General features: G+C 30.5%; 1 protein-coding gene across 2 annotated transcripts; it reads left to right on the top strand.

The window, feature by feature from the left end:
- The first annotated feature begins 5,677 nt into the window (after positions 1-5,677).
- On the top strand, positions 5,678-12,108 carry LOC125851047 (uncharacterized). Of its 2 annotated transcripts, none has more exons than XM_049530843.1 (6): positions 5,678-5,910; positions 7,116-7,281; positions 7,378-7,436; positions 7,550-9,286; positions 10,598-10,754; positions 11,239-12,108. In XM_049530843.1, the coding sequence occupies exons 2-6, from the start codon at positions 7,179-7,181 to the stop codon at positions 11,904-11,906; spliced, it is 2,724 nt and encodes a 907-aa protein (XP_049386800.1). In that variant the 5' UTR covers positions 5,678-5,910; positions 7,116-7,178; the 3' UTR covers positions 11,907-12,108. The 2 variants fall into 2 exon arrangements, with proteins under 2 accessions (XP_049386800.1, XP_049386808.1); XM_049530851.1 differs by having other exon boundaries at positions 7,070-7,281.
- The last annotated feature ends 10,072 nt before the right edge of the window (positions 12,109-22,180 follow it).

Here is a 22,180-nt window from a genome sequence, read left to right as displayed (position 1 = left end):
TTTTGGTACTTGCTTTCTTGTTCCTATATATAAGTATAAAAGAAAGAAAGAATAATAATAATTCAGTCAGATGATTCAAATGCCGACAGCTCACATATCAACTTCCTCCTAACTATGGAATAGTTGTTAATGGGGTCTCTTAGAAGAAGTACTTTTTAAATGGTCCTCTCACACTCTAGCTTTTAAAGCTTTATTCAAAAAAAAAAATTATAAATGAGACAATATTGTTATGTTAAAAAGTTTACTATATATGTACAAATAAATAATAAATTTCGAACTCAATAAATTATTCTTTTAAGTACATATTTTAAATCCGTCTTTTAACAATGTAGTTTGAGAAAAAATCAACTAACTTACTACTATGCTCAATGTCAAGCTACTTGAGATCGACGGTATAAATCATCAATCTCATAAATACTTTCTTCATCTTATATTACCTGTTTGCATTACTAATGTCAATTTACAAAAAACTCAAGATAAAATTAATTATTATTATTTTCGTTTTGTCCTTCATTAATTCATTTTAATATTTTGATATTTATAGATAAGACACATAAATAAAAAGGTATTAAAAAGTAAATTAATAAAAACATCTTTCTTATTATAATTTTTGAAATGACGCATTAAAAAAAGGGAAAATTGTATATAATAGCAAACTATTAATTCAAATTAAATGTTATAAATATAGTTTGATTTAATTGTACCTCATAGCAAACTGTTGTTATTTCACCTCTCTCCTGGTGAATCTCACTCGCCACTCTTGTTCTCTCCCTCGCCTCTCTCGTTTTTTATACAAATGCAAGTGTATAAAGTGCGTTTGTGTTTGTATAAAGCGAGAGAAAATTGTATATATACATATATTTTCGTTCCTCTCTCCCAGATCTCACTCTCTCACTCGCCTCTCTCACTTTATACAAAAAACGCAAATTGTATAAAATGTGTTTGTATTTGTATAAATCGAGAAAAAATTGTATATATACATATATTCTCGTTCCCCTCTCCCAAATCTCGCTCTCTCACTCGCCTCTCTCACTTCATACAAAAACGCAAATGTATAAAATACGTGAAAATTGTATATATACATATATTTTCGTTCCCCTCTCTCCCTTCTCCCAGATCTCACTCGCTCACTCGCCTCTCTCACTTTATACAATTGATCTTTTTGTATATGTATACCAAAGCAGATTATACAACTGCTTTCTTTTGTATATGTATAGCGAAATATACATAATTATGTTTGTTATGGAACTCAATTATGCAAATTTTGCAATAGCATACAAATATGAATTTTGTGTTTGTTATATGTGAAAGTTGCTCTTAAAAAAATAATCAAAGGATAGGGAGAGGAAAGATAAGATATAGTAATTATGATTGGAATGGGGATCTAAGATATTGACATATATAGCCAATGGAATTTAGATTTTCAGAATCTTTTGACCTAATTCACATGCATAATTTTATAAATCCTTTTCATTTATATATAGTCGTAAAAGGGGGCTCATCATGTTTAATGCCATGAAGGACATTGTTACCTAAAATCCAAACACATACTTATCTTATGATTTTTCAATTTCCTTCAAGTTATTATAATCAACATTTTTAGCGGAAGAACACAATTTATTATTAATGTAAAAATATATATGAGTTCGAGAATTTAAATTCTATAACTTGAAAATATAAAGAGATTACATTTCTTATGTAAAATAAAGATTATGCTGTTACCTTCTCTACCTTAAGCATTCAAAATCTATTGACTTACTAGTTCAGATTTGCGATGAGCTTACTAAGAAGTTTTAAATTTTAGTACTTTTATTTTTCACATTGTAAGAAATTGTGCATTAATATAATTATATTGTTGTATTTCCACATGGCTATGATATGATGGTCCCCCTAAACCTCATTTGCTGGTTTTGAATGTGACAAACTCATGTTGGACACTTTGAAATTTTGCAGTGCAATATTAAAGTCACCTTTAATTTTGGGACCTATCATGAATGATGCATTCTGCCACATGAAAAAACAATAATTGTGAGAAAATAATTCCAACAATTACTAAATATTGGGTTAGTTTGATGGTCTACTTTTACTTATTCAGATTTTAAAAAAATTAAAAATAACTTATCATTCAATTTCTATTTATTTATTTTTGCTAGAAACATCAAACTCTTAGAACAAATTCACATTACAAAACGTTTAATATTTAGAACAAGAAATTATGCAAAAAAAAAAAAAAAAGGAGAAAGAAAAGTGTTTCTCAGCAAGTCAGTGAAGCAATAAGTTTTTTTTTTTTCATCCGATATTCGAAGCCCACACGGAAGCCCCGATTGAAGGAAAAACATACAAATTAGACTCAAGAGGCAAAGTATTTACCCAAATTGGACTCAACCTAATATATTTACCCTGATTGGACTTGTGCCCAAACTATTTACCCAATTGCCCCCTTGTTCTATTCACTAAATCATTGTTGATACCATCGGAGTATATATATACTTTGATAATATCAAGAAGTAATTGAACAGTTTTTTTGCTGAAACACTGTCTCTTCCTCCTTGATATATATATATATATTAAGAAGTAACCGAGTAGTATTTTCACTAAATCATTATTTCTTTCTCTTTGATACCATCAGAGTATATACATACTTTGATGGTATCAAATAGTAAATACGAATTAATAGTTAAAAACGGGAGATATGAAAATAAGGGGGTAGCAACTTGTAAATAGTTTCTCTTTTTGGAATACAAGTGTTCTTTTCCCTCGATTAGATTCGGATCGCTCACTGTAGACCCATTTAGAAGTGGACTCCCAGCAAGATTTTTCCATACTCAAAACTCAAACTCAAAACTTTTAATTAAGGATGCATGAACCAATTCCACCACTTCACCACTATCTCAAACCAATAAGTGAGATCTCATACAAAGTTGATCTAAAGGACTTGAAGGAATATTTGGAAGTAACTCTACTAGTATACTATTTTTTTTATTAATATATTAAAAATTAGTACTACAAGTCGAGTATAAGGTACAAGGCAATTAGGTTAGGAAAGTCAAATTGAATCAAAGCAATTACCTTGGAAGTATTGAAATGATATATTCTTTTAGATATTGTGTCCTCTCAAAAACAGAAAAAGGATACTCCCAATACTCATCTTTTGTTTACACCTTGTTGGCTCTTGAAACAATAAAAACAAATTAACAAATACCACCTTTTCCTCTTTCTCTCTAATATATAAAAAAAAAGAAAGATAATTAAAATAATCACACTAGGAAGATGGAGTATAAAGGGTAAGAAAAAAGAGAAAAAGATGACTCTTTTTATATTGCTTTAGTTAATTCAATTTTCAATCTAAATATTTTGTATAACCCAGATTAGAAAATAGTAGGGATGTACAGAATTAAACCAAAAATTGAATCAAATCGTAAATTGAGTTAAAATTTCAATCGAAAAATAAACTCGACTAATGATTTGGTTTGATTTAGTTTGATATTGACAAAAACCTAATTATACTTGGGTTGGTTTGTTTTAACTAAAAAGAGTCAACCCGTGACCAACCCGACATTCTATTTAATTTTTAAAATTTATTTTATATACAAAAATATTTACTTTGATATAATTTCTAAATATTTATTATACTTTTTTTATAATTTTTACCTTTTTATAACATATTATTTCAAATTTTTGAGATTTAGAATTTTTAATGATCCAATAAAGGTTATAGTCCATAGATATTAATAACTCTAATAAAGCTCAAATCAAAACCAAATTAGTACTGACGCTAACAAAAAAAATATTAATTCAACACTAAGATTGACAATAATGTTGAAATTTTGTTCTTTAGTTATTAAAAAAAATAAAATTGTTCTCTAGTTTTGCATCGGTTCAAACATTTAAAATACATAACTAATTTTAATTTTTCTTTAATGTTTAATCATGTAACTAATACTTATTAGACTTAATTTAGCATGATTTAGTACTTTTAAATTATGACCATTTTCAGTATGACTTATTAATTTGCAATATTTATTTTATGCAATTTTATAATTATTTTTTATTAAATATTTTAGTGTCATCACTCATCTCATATTTTGTGCTATTTTCTTAAGTAACACCTTAAATAGTTGTATTTTGGTAGAACTTGGAGCACAAGAAAAAAATTCGAGGTTGAAAAATTCTAGTTTTATTAGTTTAGTTTAATTTATGAATTTTAAAATTCAATATAAATAATTTGATTTGATATTTGAAAAATAACCGATCATGTAAGCTCTACTAGTAACTATATAATTTTGTATTTTTACGTATCATATATTATAGTTTTTGTATATTTCAGTTATAATGGTAAATAGATTTGGTCAACTACATACATATTAATGAGTTTTTGTATAAACAATGCATAGATTTGGTATATTTTAGTCATAATAGTAAATAAATTTAGTCAAACTATACATATTAATAAGTTTTTTTTAAAAAAAAAAACTGACTGATTATCTCAAATTCAATTCAATAGATTTTTAATTTTTAGGGAGGAAAAAAATATTAATGATTTTTTCCATCAGATAAAGTTACTCGATACCTATTTTAATTGAAGATAGTAGTAGGTGTTCCACAAAATCAACTAAAGTACACGCAAATTAATTCAAACACTATAATTATAACATAATCAATGTAAAGATTTTGTATATTTCGATCATAATACTAATTAAATTTAGTCAAACAATACATATTAAGAAGTTTACTTTTTTTTATATTTTTTTGACTCAATAGATTTTCAATTTTCAGTGATGGATAAAAATATTAATGATTTTTTTCCATCTATTCAGATAGATCAAATAGAATTACTCGATACCTATTCTAATTAGAGATAGTACCTAGGTATCCATAAAATCAACTAAAGTGCACACAAATTAATTCAAACACTACAATTATAACACAATCAATGTATAAAATTTGTATATTTCGGTCATTATAGTAATTAAATTTAATCAAAACAATACATATTAATAAGTTTTACTTTTTAATATTATTTTGAACTTAATAGATTTTCAATATTTTAGCGAGGGAAAAAGGTATTAATGATTTTTTTCCATCTATACAAATAGATTAGATAGAGTTACTCGATACTTACTGTAATTAAAGGTGCTCAATAAAATCAACTAAAGTGCAGACAAATGAATTCAAACACTTCAATTATAACATAATCAATGCATAAATTTTGGATATTTCGATCTTAATAGTAAATAATATTCGTCAAACAATACATATTAATAAGTTTTACTTTTTTATAATTTTTTGACTCAATAGATTTTCAATTTTCAGTGTTGGAAAAATATATTAATACTTAGATGCCCCATAATATCAACTAAAATACATACAAATTAATCCGAACATTCTAATTATAAAATAAGAAAATAATTTATTTAATATCATTTTGAATATGTGACCGCATCATCAAATCATGATTACCTTTATTATAAAATGAAAAAAAGAAGAAAAAGTATAGCTTTGTTTATTTGATTATGTTATATGTATTTATTAAGTTTGTTACATTAAAAAAGAGGTGAAATAATTCAATTGGAGGATTCGAAAAAAGAGAATTTCCTTGTTATGTAACGGTGAGGACGTTGTCTCTTCGGTCTCATTTTCTTTCTTTTAACTCTTCACTCTCACCTTCCTCTTTTAATTTCAAATTCACTCCCCTCTCTCTCTCTCTCTCACACACACACACACACACACACAGTAGCATACATTTTCCTCTCAGCTCTTCATTTACCTTTTCTCCACCATCTCATCGATCGTTTATTTGTTTTGAAAACCCTAGGTTTGTTTGTTGCTTCAACTACAGTTCAGATCTTACTTTTTATCTTCTTTGATGGTGGGAACAATGTGCGACTTGACTAATTTGAAGATTCACTGGTGAGTTTGTTACTGGATTGTTCCGAGTTTTTTGTATTTGTTCCTCATTGTTATTTGATTAATTTTGTTTCTATTTAGCACAAGATTCGGGGTGTTTTTGGCTGCTTTAACAAAATGCTTTTACATATATAGGTTTACATGTTTACTTTGATGTAGAAATTTAATTGTGGGATCTTCGAGAATCTTCCATTTGCTCAAATGAAGTAGTGCTGGTTAGAAAGAGTTAGGTTTCAGCTTTGTGATAATTGCATCTTTTAGCTGGTTTCTCGAAATGCTGTGTGTGTTTGTTATGGAGGATTATGCTTTCCTGAAAAATAATTTCCTCTGTGAAATTGTAAGCGAGAAAAGAGGAAATGAATTCCGTTGCTATTGAGAATATTTCCTTTAATATCAACCTCTTAGCCCTTACGGGATGTTTGGTTGATGGGATAAGGATGTTCTAACCCTGATATAGAATTTAGTATATTACTTATGCAACGGTTACTAATACATATATTGTTTATATGAGAATTTGTGTTATTAATTACACGGGATGTGGACAAATAAATATAGACAATTCCTACAGAACACTGCTTGTTTATTATTTATCGCATGACAATTCCTAGGTTATTATTATCTTTTGGTAATTGATAATTGAGAAATCTGCAAGGGCCAGTGGCGCATAGTTCGAATCTTGATAGATAATGGCCCGCTCCTCTATCCTTCTCTGCTTGAATACTAGGATTTTATCTGCTTTAAGGTGTGAACATGTGCCTAACCAACACATTATGTGTTGCACTATCACCACTAGACTTACCTTCCCGGGCATCAATTCCAACATTATCATTCTCTGCGTAAACAAACATGTATTATAATCCATGTGTAACTAAATTGTAAACCAAATAACACCTTATATCATATAATTTCAACAATAATCAACATGTAGATATGGATGTCAACTCTTAGTACTCAAAAGTACAAGAATACTACAAGTATACCCTTTTGTAACCGTATACAATTTGTATATGTTACCTACTTTTATGCCCAACCAGATATCACAGAGAATTTTCTATGGAAAACATTCTTCTCCATTCTAAACACACTCTTAAATGGAAGTTGTGTGAAGTTGGTTGCAAAGTTTTTGTTTCCTCTGATTACTTGTTTACTTCATTCTTTGTAGAACATCTGGGACCTGATGCCTTGAAAATTTCCATTCTTGACAACAGATTTTTGTCTGATTTTGTTTGTTGATATATCCACATGGGAGCATTGTTCTATTAAATGAGAAAATGGAGGTTGAAAAGAGAACTTCAAAGGGAGGCTTTCTTCAGCTATTTGATTGGAATATCAAATCTCGGAAGAAGCTTTTCTCTAACAAGTCTGAACTACCTGGTAACTCCTTTTCTCCTTGCCAGTTGGCAGTTGAAGGCCACTTTTCTTGTAACTGATGCTTATTGATGAATATTTTGCTATCCCATGTTCCTGTAGAAAACTCTAAACAAGGAAAAGAAAATGCCAATGGATCAGCCAATTTAAGACTTCAGCAGGTAACTAGTTACCTTGCTCTGCTATCTCCTCTCAAATAATTCAAGACATTATCTCTATGACTGTTTATCATATCTTTTGGTCTGTCATTTTGATAATCTGTATATTATTGAAGGCTCATGATCATAGTCTTGGTTCCAACTCCAAGCAGAACTATGATTTCTATAGCGCTTCATCAGTAGCTGAGGATGAAAGTTATGGTCAAAAAGCACCTGGGGTTGTTGCACGTCTTATGGGATTGGATTCTTTGCCAACTTCAAAAGAGTCTGATCCCTATTTTAACTCATCCTCTGATTGTCACTCCTTCAGAGATTCTCCATACCTAAGTTTTATAGCTGATTTCCAGAATGAACATCATATGATAGTCGATGGTAACATGCGAAATAAATTGGATGGATTTAAGAGAAACCCTGTCGAAGTAGGGCTGCAGAAGGTGCAGAGCCGGCCCATCGAGAGGTTTCAAAGTGAGGTATTGCCTCCAAAATCAGCTAAACCTATTGCAGTTACTCAACCCAGATTGTTATCTCCTATCAAGAGTCCTGGGTTCATCCCTCCTAAGAATGCAGCTTACATAATAGAGGCAGCTGCTAAAATATACCAGCAGAGTCCTCGACCCGCTGCCAGAGAAAAGGTGCAATCTTCTGGGTCTTCCTCTGCCCCTTTGAGAATACGGGACTTGAGAGATCAAATAGAGGCTGTTCAGAGACAGTCTAGTAATTATGAAGCACCGCACAGGCCAAAAGAACAAAATTCTGTAAAAAACGTCAGAAGACAACCCTGCGAAAGAGTCCAGGTTCAATCAGATAATATGCGTCAATTGAGGGTTTCTGAGGTATCAAGAAGAGATATATCCCAAAATAAGGGGAAGGAGAAGTCAGTTTCACTAGCAGTTCAGGCAAAGACCAATGTTCAGAAAAGAGAGGGGAAGGAATCTACTTCTAGTAAGAACCCATTGAACCAGAAAGAACAGAATGAGTCTAAGTCTGGTCGGAGGCGGCCAAGTGTAAAAGGGGGGGAAAGGAAAAATTCACTCAACCGGCCTTCTGATGTGCTCAGGCAGAACAACCAGAAGCAGAACTCTGCATCTAATAAAGACGGGGAGAATTCGAAAACTTCAGCTCCCTACCAAAAAGAGAAAAAATTATCATCTACTGGTAACATGTCTAGGTCAACCAAGACTGTAAGTAGAATTGTTGTAAATACCACAACTGCTACCGGAATTGCAAGTATTGTAGAAACTGACGTTGGAAAGGACCTTTCATCATCTAGGGACTCCAGAGTGAGGTCCTTTACTGGAAAGAAACAGTCAGTCAATGTCGATATTGGTTCTGATGGATGTGGTGCTGACAATATGATGAAGAGTAAACATGAGAGGTCTATAAAATGTAACTTAGCTATTGAAGGATGCTCCAATTGGGAAACAGCTGACAGGAAAAATGGGAGTGATGTGGTGTCATTTACTTTCACCTCACCCATCAAAAAATCAATGACTGGCCCCACATCATCAAGTCATGTTTTGGAAAAGAACAATGCTTTGTGTCTCTTTCCAGATTCTTATGATGCTCAGTCTGATTCAAGGACATCAACAATGCCTTCTTTTCCCATTGGTGGTGATGATTTAGGTATTCTCTTAGAACAAAAGATTAAAGAATTAACTTCTAAAGTCAGACCATCTTGTGAAGATTTCATCAAAACGGGGACTGCTTCTATTTCTGCCAGTACTTTTGAAGATAGTGTGTCCATTGTAGCACATGGGAGGAGACCTCAAGTTGATTTGCTTAATGAAAAAGCAGGTGACCACGGTCACTCTTCTGTTGATGACCTCCGGCTTACTGCAACTCAGATGTGGCAGGTATTTCTGAAATTCCCTTAGCTTCAAAATGCCATTTTTATGACTAAAACACCAACCGACCCCCAAACGAACTCTCAGATAAAAAATAGGAACAGGTAAAGCAATGAGAAATTGGAATGTAGATGATGATCATATGTGTAAGAAACTTTTTGACATAGCATACCACATTTTTGTCAGTGTATGAAAGTGCGCATATACTTGTTCCTCGGTGAAAAGAAATAGAGGATCTCCAAGTCATGTATCATTTAGGAAATTACTTATGAATTGTGGGTGAGGTCAGGTGCTTAGGAGGTACATCAACATGATAAATGCGTGTATGGCTAACAGGTACCCAAATGTGAAAATGTGTCATGACCACTTTGCATGAATAACGGCTAGGGTTAGGAATTCTTCGAAGTTGAACTGTCCAGCTTCCTTACTGAGCCGAGATCCAAGTAAATAACTTTGGGTGTTTTTATTTCTTTTGCTAAGTCGTGTAGTTTATTATGTGAAATAGCAGTCAAGCTCAACAGGAGGCTGTGAAAATAATTTTGGTGTTTTTTTGTTTCTTCTTATTTGACTAGTCATTTAAGGGTTCTGAAATGATTTATTTTTTTAAACTGGTAACTTGGGGTTCTGAAATGATTTTCGAAGTCATCATTTTTACCTTTGATTTCTCAATCCTATAGATGACAAAAAGAGTAGCTGTAGACATATAAAAGGCTTTCCCTACTGTAAGCCAAAGAGGTCTGGGGTCCCCCGTCTCCTTTCTTTTGTTTAGTTGAAACCACTGAATGCCAGATTTAGATTTATAAAAAGCATTGCAGTCTTATAAATTTTGTTACTTCTGATGATATGATTCTAAAATGTTTTGGAATCCATGCAGACCTTTTCTTTGATAAACTAAATCCATGTGAACTTAGCAAAGAACAAGACAATGGAAGCAGAATATATACACTATAGATTTAGTTGGAATTAAGGTTTAGTAATTGTTGGTAGGCTTGCATTACGTCTGATATCTGACAAAGTGCATTTCAGCTTGGTTATAGAGATTATATGTCATGTAGGGGCAAGTGTGAGGTTTAGATAATTCCTAGTTTTAGTATCCCTAGTTTGTCCCATTGTACAAATTATAAAGTATTGGAAAAAAATGGATGAAGATGGAATAAAATTGATGTTGAGAATTTATATGCAAAACCAACTAATTCAGGATTGAGGGGTTATTGCATATGTTTGTTATCCTATTTCTGTATTATTACTGTACTGCTTTTTCTTAGAAAAGGAAAAAAACAGTATGATGTACCAGGCTGATCTTATCTGCATCAATTTCAGGGTCCAAATGGGGTAGAAAATCCTAAAACTGCCAGCAGATTTACGTGTGAAGGAGAATTTAGTCTCCCTTGCACTAGTCTGGCCTCAAGTATGGAACCTTCTATCTCAGGAGGCAGTTGCAACTCTTTGGATAGCTACAGAAGTTTAGCCACTGATGGTAATAATACTGATCTTTAGTTTCCTCCTTTTGTTTCCATCCTATTTAAGATTGTGATGATATTTCTGTTGTTTTATTTTGACTCTCTGTAAGAAGGCGTTTCGTATTATATTTTAATCTAAAAAGTAGAAACTTTGCCACTTTAGGCTAAATGCCCAAGCTTGTTAGATGGATGAAAATGGAAAACAGGAAAACAATTTGGGAAACAAAGGATTACCTTAAGGTTACATTTATTAGGGCTATAGTTTGGGATAAGATTATTTTATATAATTTGCTCATAATCACATGATCAGATAAATTTTGGTAAAGTTCTCTTTTCTCAACTCCATAAACAAAAATAATCTTCCTGCTCTTCAGGTGGAATTACTTGTCCTATTTGCAGTCTCTTTTTTGCTAAAACTATTCAGTGGTAATTACCAGCATACTTCCATTTTTCCTTGAAAAAATATCAATTAAATCCTGATGGATGAAACTTATGATTCAGGGAGCAAGTATCATCTGCCTGATGGATCTCACGAAATGATGAATTGGAAAACCTACATGAGGACCCATTTGGTGGAAGGTGATGCAGAGTTGTTGGACTCAGCCTCTTCCGTTTCTCTTGCTGATGCAGGTGAAAAGGATTCAACTGCTACATCGACTTCCACAAATTTCAATGAATCACCTTACTGGGAGTTTAATTATATCAGAGATATAATTAGAAGCTCAGACTTGGTAATGGAAGAATTCTTGTTGGGTGAGGTTCAGAGCATTATTGCTCTTGATCTCTTTGACAAGTTGGAGAGTCAGAAGGCTGGAACCAACAAAAATGCAGAGGAGCAGCTGAAGACTCGGAGAAGAGTTTTGTTCTATTCGGTAGTCGAATGCCTGGAACTCAGATGCAAACTGAGTTTTGGCAGAGGTGTTGAAGCTTGGGCAAAGTGGACAACATTGGTCCAAAGAAAGGAGTGGTTAGCAGAAGAAGTGTATAGAGAGATTGCTAGCTGGACAAGCATGGAAGAGTTGATGGTGGATGAGATTGTTGACAAGGACATGAGCACTCAATACGGGAAGTGGACCGATTTTAGCTTTGAAGCCTACGAAGAGGGTGTTGGCATTGAGGAGGAGATCCTTTCATCTTTGATGGATGAATTGATCGGTGACCTAATGTGAATGAGTCCTCTTCTGGATTTAATCAACATGAAGTTTTATACTTTAGCTTTGCTACTTTAGAGTTTCCTTGTGCATTGTTCTTTATTGCTCATCTTAATTTAAGCAAAGAGATCAGTGGATCAAGTGATTGTTCATATTTTATGTTCTTAGATAGTATCATGGTCTCGATGATAGGATGATATGGTGCATTATCCTTTGAACGATGAAAAGTCTTTCTGCTTAATTTCCGCTGATTTTTGTCGTGTGGTATTGATAGGTGATCCCAGAATTTGTAGAGTATGTTCTGGGTTTGAGCTCAAGCTCTGTTCTCATGGCCTCTTTTTTACTCTATAAATGCACTGCTGCAAGAATTTTTGGAACAGAAACATTTCTATATCAATGGATGATTCAAACTGAAATCTTAGGTTTTATTTTCTAATTTTGTAATATTATTACGACTACACTATTTAGAGAGTTAAACTATGATTTATATTACTGTTTAATTTCCAAAAAAAACATAAATAAGACGTAATGATTTGAGTTAACAATGACAATGGGCTTAAGAGAGTCGTGAGTCGTGACACAAAGGAAAACCAGAAAGGTGGTCCTACTGGGAACAGCCGTCCACTTTGGCCGCCGGCGAAGCTCTGACAAAGTAACGTGCACCCCCAACCCCACCCCCACCCAAATCTAATCTGGTATTACAATGAATCTTCTGAAAAAGAAACAGACAATGACTTCTGTCAAAAAGCCCAACCACCATATTCTGATCTAAAATAGTAAATCATTGTTTCACTTCATTGAAAGAAAAGCGGTAGAATAGTTGAGATCCCTACGCTACATTAATCAATGATCTCAAATTTAAGCTAAGATCAAAAAGTTTAAATTGTTAAAGACGTCATCCTTATAGTACTTATTAGTTAATGAGTTCTAATGGTTAGGTTTATTTTATCTAATGCTTTGTAATAACAATTTATGTAGATTAAGATTGTCAAAATTATTTACTTTTTGTATGTGTCATGAAATTCTATCTTGTACTAATAAAAAAATAATATGTATTCTTGATTGATGGTGACTAATTAGGAATGAATCATCTCATTTATATCTTGTCCATTTAACATAAATCCAGCAGAGTAGATGAAGTATATATATGAAGATAACTTACTGTTTAACTACCCCCACCGCCCAAGTTTGATGGACTCCTCTCTTAATGACATCTCATTTATCTCCATGTCATAATATTTCTTCTTTTTAATTTTTTTCTCTTAATTTATTAATAGATATATAATCATCTAATGCCCAAAATTTAATTGTACAATTATTCCAAATTTGTACACGGTAGAATTTATCAAGAAAGCGTTCATTAATTATCAAGGGTTTCTTAACACATATCTTGATGGTGACATAATATACGAAAGGGGATGTGAATTGTGAAGAATTTTGTGATAATCAAACCTTTAATCTGAAAATATGAGATAATTAACAATTCTAATAGAGATTTATTTGCAATTATTCTCTATATATGCATACTGAGAGATGATTGAATTTCATGAATTTGACGGATTATTACTGAGCATTTTGAGGCAAGTTGAACCAAGAAAACTCACAACAAATAATGGGAGTTTTGAAGCCAGTTGAACTCTAGACATCTTAACTCGCTTAAATCAGCCCGCGTAAACATTGACAAATCTACTTTGGATCCTTGTGTTTTGAAGATTCTTTTTGTTTTTGTCGAAATGCCTTGGCACATAGGCAAATGGCAGTTTCCTACTTTCTAATCAAGCAACAGATCTACAAATAATTTGACAAATTTATAACCTCACCGATTAGATCTTAGAACTTAATTTGAGATAATGGGATATGGTTGTTTAACAATACTAAAATTAGCCACATCAAATTGTAATTAAGTGTAGATCAATTACAATGACAAATATAGCTATTAATTAAAACAACCCGTTCATTCGAATATAATATTTTAACACAAAACATACATATATATTAAAAATCAAACTTTTCAATTTTAAATTCTGAATTAACCTCAATTAAAAGTAAGGCTCGATAAAAAAGATATGGTAGACACTAAAGACCAAAACTTATATACCACCACAAATATAAAGACTTTGTGCAAGATTGTTAAATTAGGTCTTAGATCTAATTCACACCCCAAAGATAGCTCAAGTGTAGGAGGATTGTTCAAGCATTATAAGAAGTTCACCTATCTCATTAATCACCAATATGAGACTTTTTGCTTTGACACCCCACCTTACGCCTAATGCTTAGCATCTGGTGCATGGGCAATTTTTTTATTTTTTTTGGGTCCCAACATTGGATGAGATGGGCCCTGCTCTGATACCATGTTAAATTAGGTCTTAGATTTAACTCACACCCCAAAAGATAGCTCAGAGGGAAAAGGATTGTTCAAACATTATAAATAGTTCATCCATCTCATTAACCATCAATGTGAGACTTTTTACTTTAACACATTTTTTTTTCCAACAATAATTTAATTTGTAATTTGGATAGTCCATAATTAACTATGCGAGATACATGAAGAAAACTTGCACCACATGCAAATAGATCTCTCATTAATTACTACTAATATTTTATATTAACAAGTGGAAAGGGATAAACATGCATGATGGGATTGTTGATAGTTAGAGAGACTCTCCATACTTTGACCAACACCTCATGTGCATTCTTTTTGTCATTTGCATAAGGAAATTATAATACTTAAATCCATTTCACACCCTAATATCACATGCTCCATCCTCTCATGCTTTTACTCCCTCTAATTTTGTTTTCTTTGTCTAATTCTTTTTGGTTTATTTCAATACAATTTATGGCTAATAGAATGACATATCAATTCAGTTGAATTCAATAATTTTAATTTTAATTTATATTAAAAAATATCATCATGTGCACAAAAAATAAATTTAGTATCTAGTTAGTAATTAGTAATTCTTGATGTAGTTATCTTTGAATTTAATAAGGAAAAATTATTGAAATACACGTCTTATGTTTCCCATATTTCTAATATTCTCTTCTATTTCAAAAAACCTCTAAAATCCCTTATTTCTCTCCTAATTCAAAATTATTTTAGGAAAAATTACTGAAATACACGTCTTATGTTTCCCATATTTCTAATATTCTCTTCTATTTCTAAAAACCTCTAAAATCCCTTATTTCTCTCCTAATTCTAAATTATTTTAGGAAAAATTACTGAAATACACGTCTTATGTTTTTCTTATTTCTAATATTCCCTTCTATTTCTAAAAACCTCTAAAATTCCTTATTTCTCTCCTAATTCTAAATTATTTATAATGTATCCGAGCTAATTTTTAACGAATTGTTTTTTTTAAAGAAAAATTATGAATTATGACAAGGCATTTTAATTTGTCCTCTGCCCCCACACACAATTTTTTTTAAAAAAAATAGTGTGTTAATTATANATTCCCTTCTATTTCTAAAAACCTCAAAATTCCTTATTTCTCTCCTAATTCTAAATTATTTTATAATGTATCCGAGCTAATTTTTAACGAATTGTTTTTTTTAAAGACAAATTATGAATTATGACAAGGCATTTTAACTATAATGGGACCGAACGTTTAACTCGGACGTACACGAATTGCCTCAAGAATCCTTTTTTTTTATTTGTTTTAGAAAAAACTAAAGATACAATTAACTATAATGAACTCCGCAAGTATTTTTTATTATTTATAAGAATTACAAGTCTTGAGGCAGATTGTACAACTTTATTATTTACAACATTAATTTGTCCTCTGCCCCCACACACAATTTTTTTTTAAAAAAATAGTGTGTTAATTATAAATAAATATATACAAAGTAACGTTATCAAGATATTAAGTCATGGAAGAATGTCTATCAAATTAAAATTTTACTATTTTAATTACGGGAAAAAGGACAAATATACCCCTGAACTATCATAAATGGTATGCAGATACCATGTGTCATACTTTTGGGACATTGATGCCCCTATCGTTCAAAAACTAAAGCATATATGTCCTTCACTCTAACGGAAGACTAAATAGGGACACGTGGCGCAATCTTATCCGTCGATAGATGTCAAATCGGTGGATAAGATTATGACACGCGTATGTCCGTTAGTATAAAGGATATATATGCTCTAGTTTTTGGACGGCAGATGCATCAATGTCCCAAATGTATGACGAAGGATATTTGTATATCATTTACGATAGTTTAGGGGTATATTTGTCTTTTTTCCCTTTAGTTACTACAAAATATTTATAAGATCAGTTATATTATATTGTAGTGAATGTTGAGTGCTAAAATCTAATATATCTACGAGATAAATATTACATATATGAATATCAAAATGAATCTATCATATAAAATTTGAATAAATAAAACAAATCATCATATGTAGTCACCATAAGATGCATGTATATATGAGAAAATTTCACTTGAAATGATTTGATCGTGATTTGCCTTGACCTAGAATATCTTTTAAAATGATATTTAAAACATAAATCTAAAGTAAAATAAAATCCTGAGATAATTTTGTACTATAAATAAGGAAATTATTTTATAAAGGGATAAAAAAAAAATTAAAAAGTGCTACAACTAAAACGTGGCGAGCACTGATTGGCATCGACAAATCCTCTTCACCAAACTATGATATAGGAAAGGTGAGAAGGAGCTCCGTATTCTATAATCTGCTTAGATTCATTAATCTTATGCAGATTAATTTTACAGAATTAATAATATAATAATTAGTAATGTTGACAGTTTATAGAATATTGTTTTATCAATGATTAATTATTAATTACTCCACTAATTAACCTTATGCCTCGTGTTGGCTGCCTTAAGTCAGAATCCTATGGAGAGGCCTTTGTTCACCTCCTTCTCGAGTCTATCTGTACACCCTCAACTAATCTAAGGCCTTGTTTGCATAATCAATTGAAAATTTAAAAATAAAATTAAGGAAAAGTGAAATAACAACTTATCTAAACCTTTTTGACCTCTCTCAAGGTTTTGATTCAGTAGTTTAACCATCGTTTGGTAGAATGTAAAAGTCATGATCTTCTCTTATGAACTGACAATGGTGTAATGTGAGCTGCAGCTATAGTTTTGTTATGACTATTGATCAGGATGACTTGTTAGGTAATCTATAGTATTTCGTCACGACTATCTTTATTTTGGTTATTTATATTACTTTGGAGTGTTTGTTATTGAATCGATAGTCTATCGAAAGCAGTTTCTCTACAACTAAGGCTATGGTAAAATCTGTGTACACTATGCATTCTCTAGTTACTACTTTATGGAATTACACTAAACATATTCTTGTTATCAATAACAACTACAGTCTACAAGGAGGTAATATCATGAACAAATTGCGGACATCTCAATATATACTTAAAAAGTATTACACGACAAAATTAAAGAGAACTCAACATCTACTAAATATATAAAAAATAATTTTAAAGATATAAATAATATAATTTTTCATTAAAGATGTCCAGGTAAACTTTCGATCGTATACGTAACAGAAAACGTGGATGCACGAAAATGGATAGGCAGGGTAAGTATGGTGAGAGTGCAAAACAGAGGAAGAAAAGACCTCACAGGGGAACGTGCCTTGCTCTGTTATTTGCAGGCTAATATATGTGTGGTCCATTGTACTTCTTTCCCAACTCCCTAAGTTTAACTTTATTCTATTCTATTATAACCTCTTCTCCCTATGCTCTTTTAATCCTTTCTTTTTAATCTTTAATCTTTTCATGCCTATTTGCCCATTTTATAAATCTAGACTTTTTTAGCGTATTTTCTCCGTTCAATAATAGTTATTTTCTATATTATTTTGAAATGTTCAATAATATTTATCTGTTTTATAAAATTAATAAATAACTTTTATACTTAGTTCCTAATTTATCTTATTATTAATTATAGTTATTTTTCTATTATATTTTTTTAAGACATCATTTTTATTATATTCAAAAAGTGATATAGTAAAATTATCTTTTTATTTATAATTTTTTTTAAATGTGCATGGTAAATAATGAACGAATATTGTTGAATGGAGGGAGTATTTACCATATTTAATTAACCCTATCTCAAACCATAAACCAAATTCCTCAAAGTCATAAACAAAATATTTATGCTATTCCCAATTACCCCTAGAGGCTGAAGGGAAAACAGGGTTCTAAAATCAACCAAAACAAGGTTATGGCTAAGGGCTATGGAGTAGTAGTTAAATAAATCTCCAAAAGTCAAAATATATCTCAATTGAAATTGGAGAATTAATCCCCCCCCTCCCCCCCACTAATATTTCCCCTTTGTTTTTCCTATTAAGAAAATTTGTTGTGCTAGACCAATTTGGCTTGTATATAGATTTGATGACTTTTGCTTGCCCGTTTTTTTTATTGAAAGGAATTTATCCATTGGTTCATACCCTATATTTGGCTAAGATTTAAGATGATACAAAAAGAAATAATTAAGAAAGTGGCAAGTTAATGATCAACTTGTCTTTGAGTTCCTATCTTATACTATAATATAGTATAATCTTGATGTTGGACACGTAATAGTATTGTAGTTTGTCATTTTTATAGGCCAGTTAATTATTTGGATTTTTTCGGAGTATCAAAGTTTGACACACTCCATTGTTATCTTATATTAATTAGATCTACGTATATAATTTTTTTTCTAAATTTGACTTATGGAATTAGACTTGATATGTTTTTGTAATACATCACATATAATTAAGTTATTTGAATTATATTATCAATATTTTCTTTAAGGTAAACTCCCTTATGAAAAACTAAAAGCAGATTTAATTTGAATTGACTTTTGACTTATTTTTATCATTTTAAGTTTAAAACTTATAAGCACCCAATAGTACTTTAAAATTATTTTAACTTAAAAGCACTCAAAATAGTTCAATCTAAATAAGCTCTTAGAATGTTTTAATAATCTACGTTTACCATGTAATTACGAATGAGTATAGTTGAAATTTTAATTTCTTAAATTATTTTTTTGGAAATCAAGATTTAAAACAATTGAAGAAAAAACCAATAATATTGCTATCCCAAATGTAAATAATACTAATAAAAGTAATAAAAGAGGAGTGGATGAGACAAAAGAGAGGACAATTATATTATGTATATATTTTTGGAGAGTAGCAATAATTTAGGCCTTTTGCTTATGTTGGGACATGGCATGGCAAGAGTACTAAGCATTAGTAAGCCACAAGAAATGGAGTGACCTTTTCCACACTTTTGGAAAGCAAATATCAACATATTATGGATCTAGTCTTTAGTATATTTCTTAGTATTCTTACCATCATTTGCTTTTGTCTTACACATAATAATTCATACCAAAGTTTCATGCATGCCAGGAGATCTCTAAAATGTTACTTCTTGATAATATATGTTCATCATGAAGAAAAAAAGAAGAGGAAAAAATGATTATATTTAGACATTCTAATTGGTCAAGAATTCTAGTCCCCTTGACTATGTACTAATGATGATACCCAATATCAACGTGAGATATGGTGCAATGGTAAAATTGTTTTACCTTTAACAAGATGTTTCAAATTCAATCCTTGGATATGGAGAAAATCTTGTTGGGAACGTCACTCCTGAATGAGCCCTGCAGTCGAGCCCTGGATACGAAAAAATTCTTGTTGGAAACATCACTCCCGAATGGACCCTGTAATGCGCAATCCAAACATCGGCCGTGAAAAACCAAAATTAAAAAATGATGATACCCTATCTAATCTCATTGACTCAAAAGCACAAGAACTACAAAAGATTCATCATGATTCATGTATTGCTTTGAGATATTGCAACAATGAGTTTCTAAAAGTGTGTGCAAATATTATCTTTCATCAAGTGGTGCTTCCTTTGAACACAAGAAACCAATTGTTTTTGTTTATTTTATGCTAAAAAGATAGGGTAGTATATTAAAAAAATCATTGTTAAATAATATATTAAAACTTTCCAGCCTTTCCTAAATGACTATTATGCTTCATTAGTGTTACTAAAACTCATTACAATTAATTATCCTCTTGAGACTAGAGACTGAGTACGTATTACTTTATGTAATATAATCGAAAATAATGAGTAGTTTTGGAATAATCACGATTCATGTTGATGATCGTCGAAAATTCTTAAGAAACAAATGATTTTTCTTTGTTTGCAAAACCTATTTTAAAGAAAATTTTAATTGTCATATTATTACATAGAAATCAATAATTCTCAATATTCATACAATTATAATTATACGTTAAAAATAAGGTTTAGAATGAAAACAATCTTATTGACTAACGAGCTAATTAGCATTCCTTGTGGGCAATCCAGCCAATAAACCAATATTTAACACTTTAAACTCTAAAATCACAGAAAATACAATGTTGTTTCATTTAATTTACCAAAGTGTATATGAGTCATTGAGTTGTTTGAGATTTTATACATTTCAAATAATATACTTTATAATTATGTTTTTTTAATTAATTTTTAAGAGAGAACAAACGTTTTAAGCACATCTTTCATGCTTCACCAGAAAAGGAAATCACATTTATTATATTTTTCACCACCAACGTTTCTTCTGATTCCATCTTGCAAATGTGAAAAATAATACATGCAGGCACACTTACGTTTTGTCTATTAAACAAACATTAAAGAATTCATAATTGTAACTCTATTTGATAGCTGAAGAAAGTCAAAATAATATATTTAATTTCTATTGGTTGGGATGGTTTTTGTTACTTTTATATTGGAGGGGATATAAAGTTGTTTTTTTTTAATGTGATTTTTTTTTTTAGAAAAAAAATAATTGGCAGTGCACGACTAGATTCATTTTCTCCAAATGTGACTAATTTAATTACTTTTCTCCAAATCAGTAATTTACACTTGTAATTAAGACATTTAATCTTAGATTAATTAACTCTTCTTGGCGGTGTCATTTATTTACACAACAATACCAGCATCGTCATTCTATTTTCTAACATGAAATGTTTAAAATTTTCTTTTAAATGAAATTCATCATAAATTGGGTCATTCAAATAACAGAATTATTTTTACACTGAATTAGTATATAATAGTTTATACTCTTTAGCATATGCAGATTACATTACAGTGAGATTCTATTATCCAAACTAATTATTACTCATTTTTCTTTTGAGAAAAAATGAAACTTTTTTCTTTTATTCAAATGCTACTGTATGCATTTTGAATATGTTTTTTTGAAAAGAAATCATAAATGTAGAAACATCCGTCCAGAGCACTCAATTAATGCTCATGTAAATTTATACCACAGTTTTCAAAATCTCATCCCATCAATTAATAAATGTGTTAAAAAATTAGTATCGTTTTTGTAAAATTATTCAATCTCAAAGTAGTAATTAGTAGTATGGTTTTTTCAACTATAATCTTTTACTCCCATATTCTCATAATAATAAGGGTCCGTTTGGCCATGCGATATGGTATCATGATATGAAATCATGATATGGTATCATGATATGGAATCATGAGATGAAATTGAAGGTTTGTTTGGACATGCAATATGAAATTTTTGTGTTGTATATTTTCTCATAAACATAAAAATCCCATAAGTTGTAAAACTATTAAAATAGCCCCAATTGTTTATTCAATCTTATCAAATAAATAAAAATTATAAAATCGCATAATAAATTATTATAAAGTTATTTTTTCTTCAGTTAAATAATTGTTTCATCTAACTTTAATTTAATTAAAAAAAATTGAACATAAATTGTACTTGATATGTTCATATCTCTCAACTACTCTTACAAATAACCTATAAAGTAGAAAAAAAACATACATTAGTGAGTAAATATTAACTTAGAAGTTAAATGCACTAAGATAAAAATTAACAAACATCACTAACTTCTAACTATTTACAAGAAAAATCAATAGTTAAATATTATTGAATAACGAAATTTTAAAAAGTTACCACAAGTTTGAGTCAAAAACACTTCTAATAAAATTTAATCAAAAAAATTATAACTAGTCCACTTGACTAAATATTAATAACTAATTGATCAAATTTTCCTAAGTCCTCAATCAATTGGACTTGATATCCTTCAGTCATGTGAACGAACATTTTGCAAATACTAAGATTAAGAAAGTGCGGCACCGCCAATGAAAATTGTCTTTTATCAATATTATGCTTAGTCATAAGATTAAGACGTTTTTTTTTATTATGAAAAATCAAAAAAGTATTACTCCCTTTGTTCTCATTTATATTCACCAAATGAATTTCTACTTTATCATTTATATTCACCAAATTTAAAGTGATAA

Source organism: Solanum stenotomum, chromosome 1 (assembly GCF_019186545.1).
Source record: "Solanum stenotomum isolate F172 chromosome 1, ASM1918654v1, whole genome shotgun sequence".
In the NCBI taxonomy this organism is placed as follows: domain Eukaryota; kingdom Viridiplantae; phylum Streptophyta; class Magnoliopsida; order Solanales; family Solanaceae; genus Solanum; species Solanum stenotomum.
The sequence above is the reverse complement of the archived record's forward strand: the minus strand, read 5'-3'. Positions and strand labels throughout refer to the sequence as shown.

What these genes read in the sequence shown, in the direction of transcription:
- LOC125851047 (XM_049530843.1), top strand. Translation starts at nt 7,179, where the DNA reads ATGGAGGTTGAAAAGAGAACTTCAAAGGGAGGCTTTCTTCAGCTATTT. An exon ending in TAACAAGTCTGAACTACCTG is followed by an intron (nt 7,282 to 7,377) that starts GTAACTCCTTTT and finishes ATGTTCCTGTAG; the next exon opens with AAAACTCTAAACAAGGAAAA. An exon ending in CTGCAACTCAGATGTGGCAG is followed by an intron (nt 9,287 to 10,597) that starts GTATTTCTGAAA and finishes CATCAATTTCAG; the next exon opens with GGTCCAAATGGGGTAGAAAA.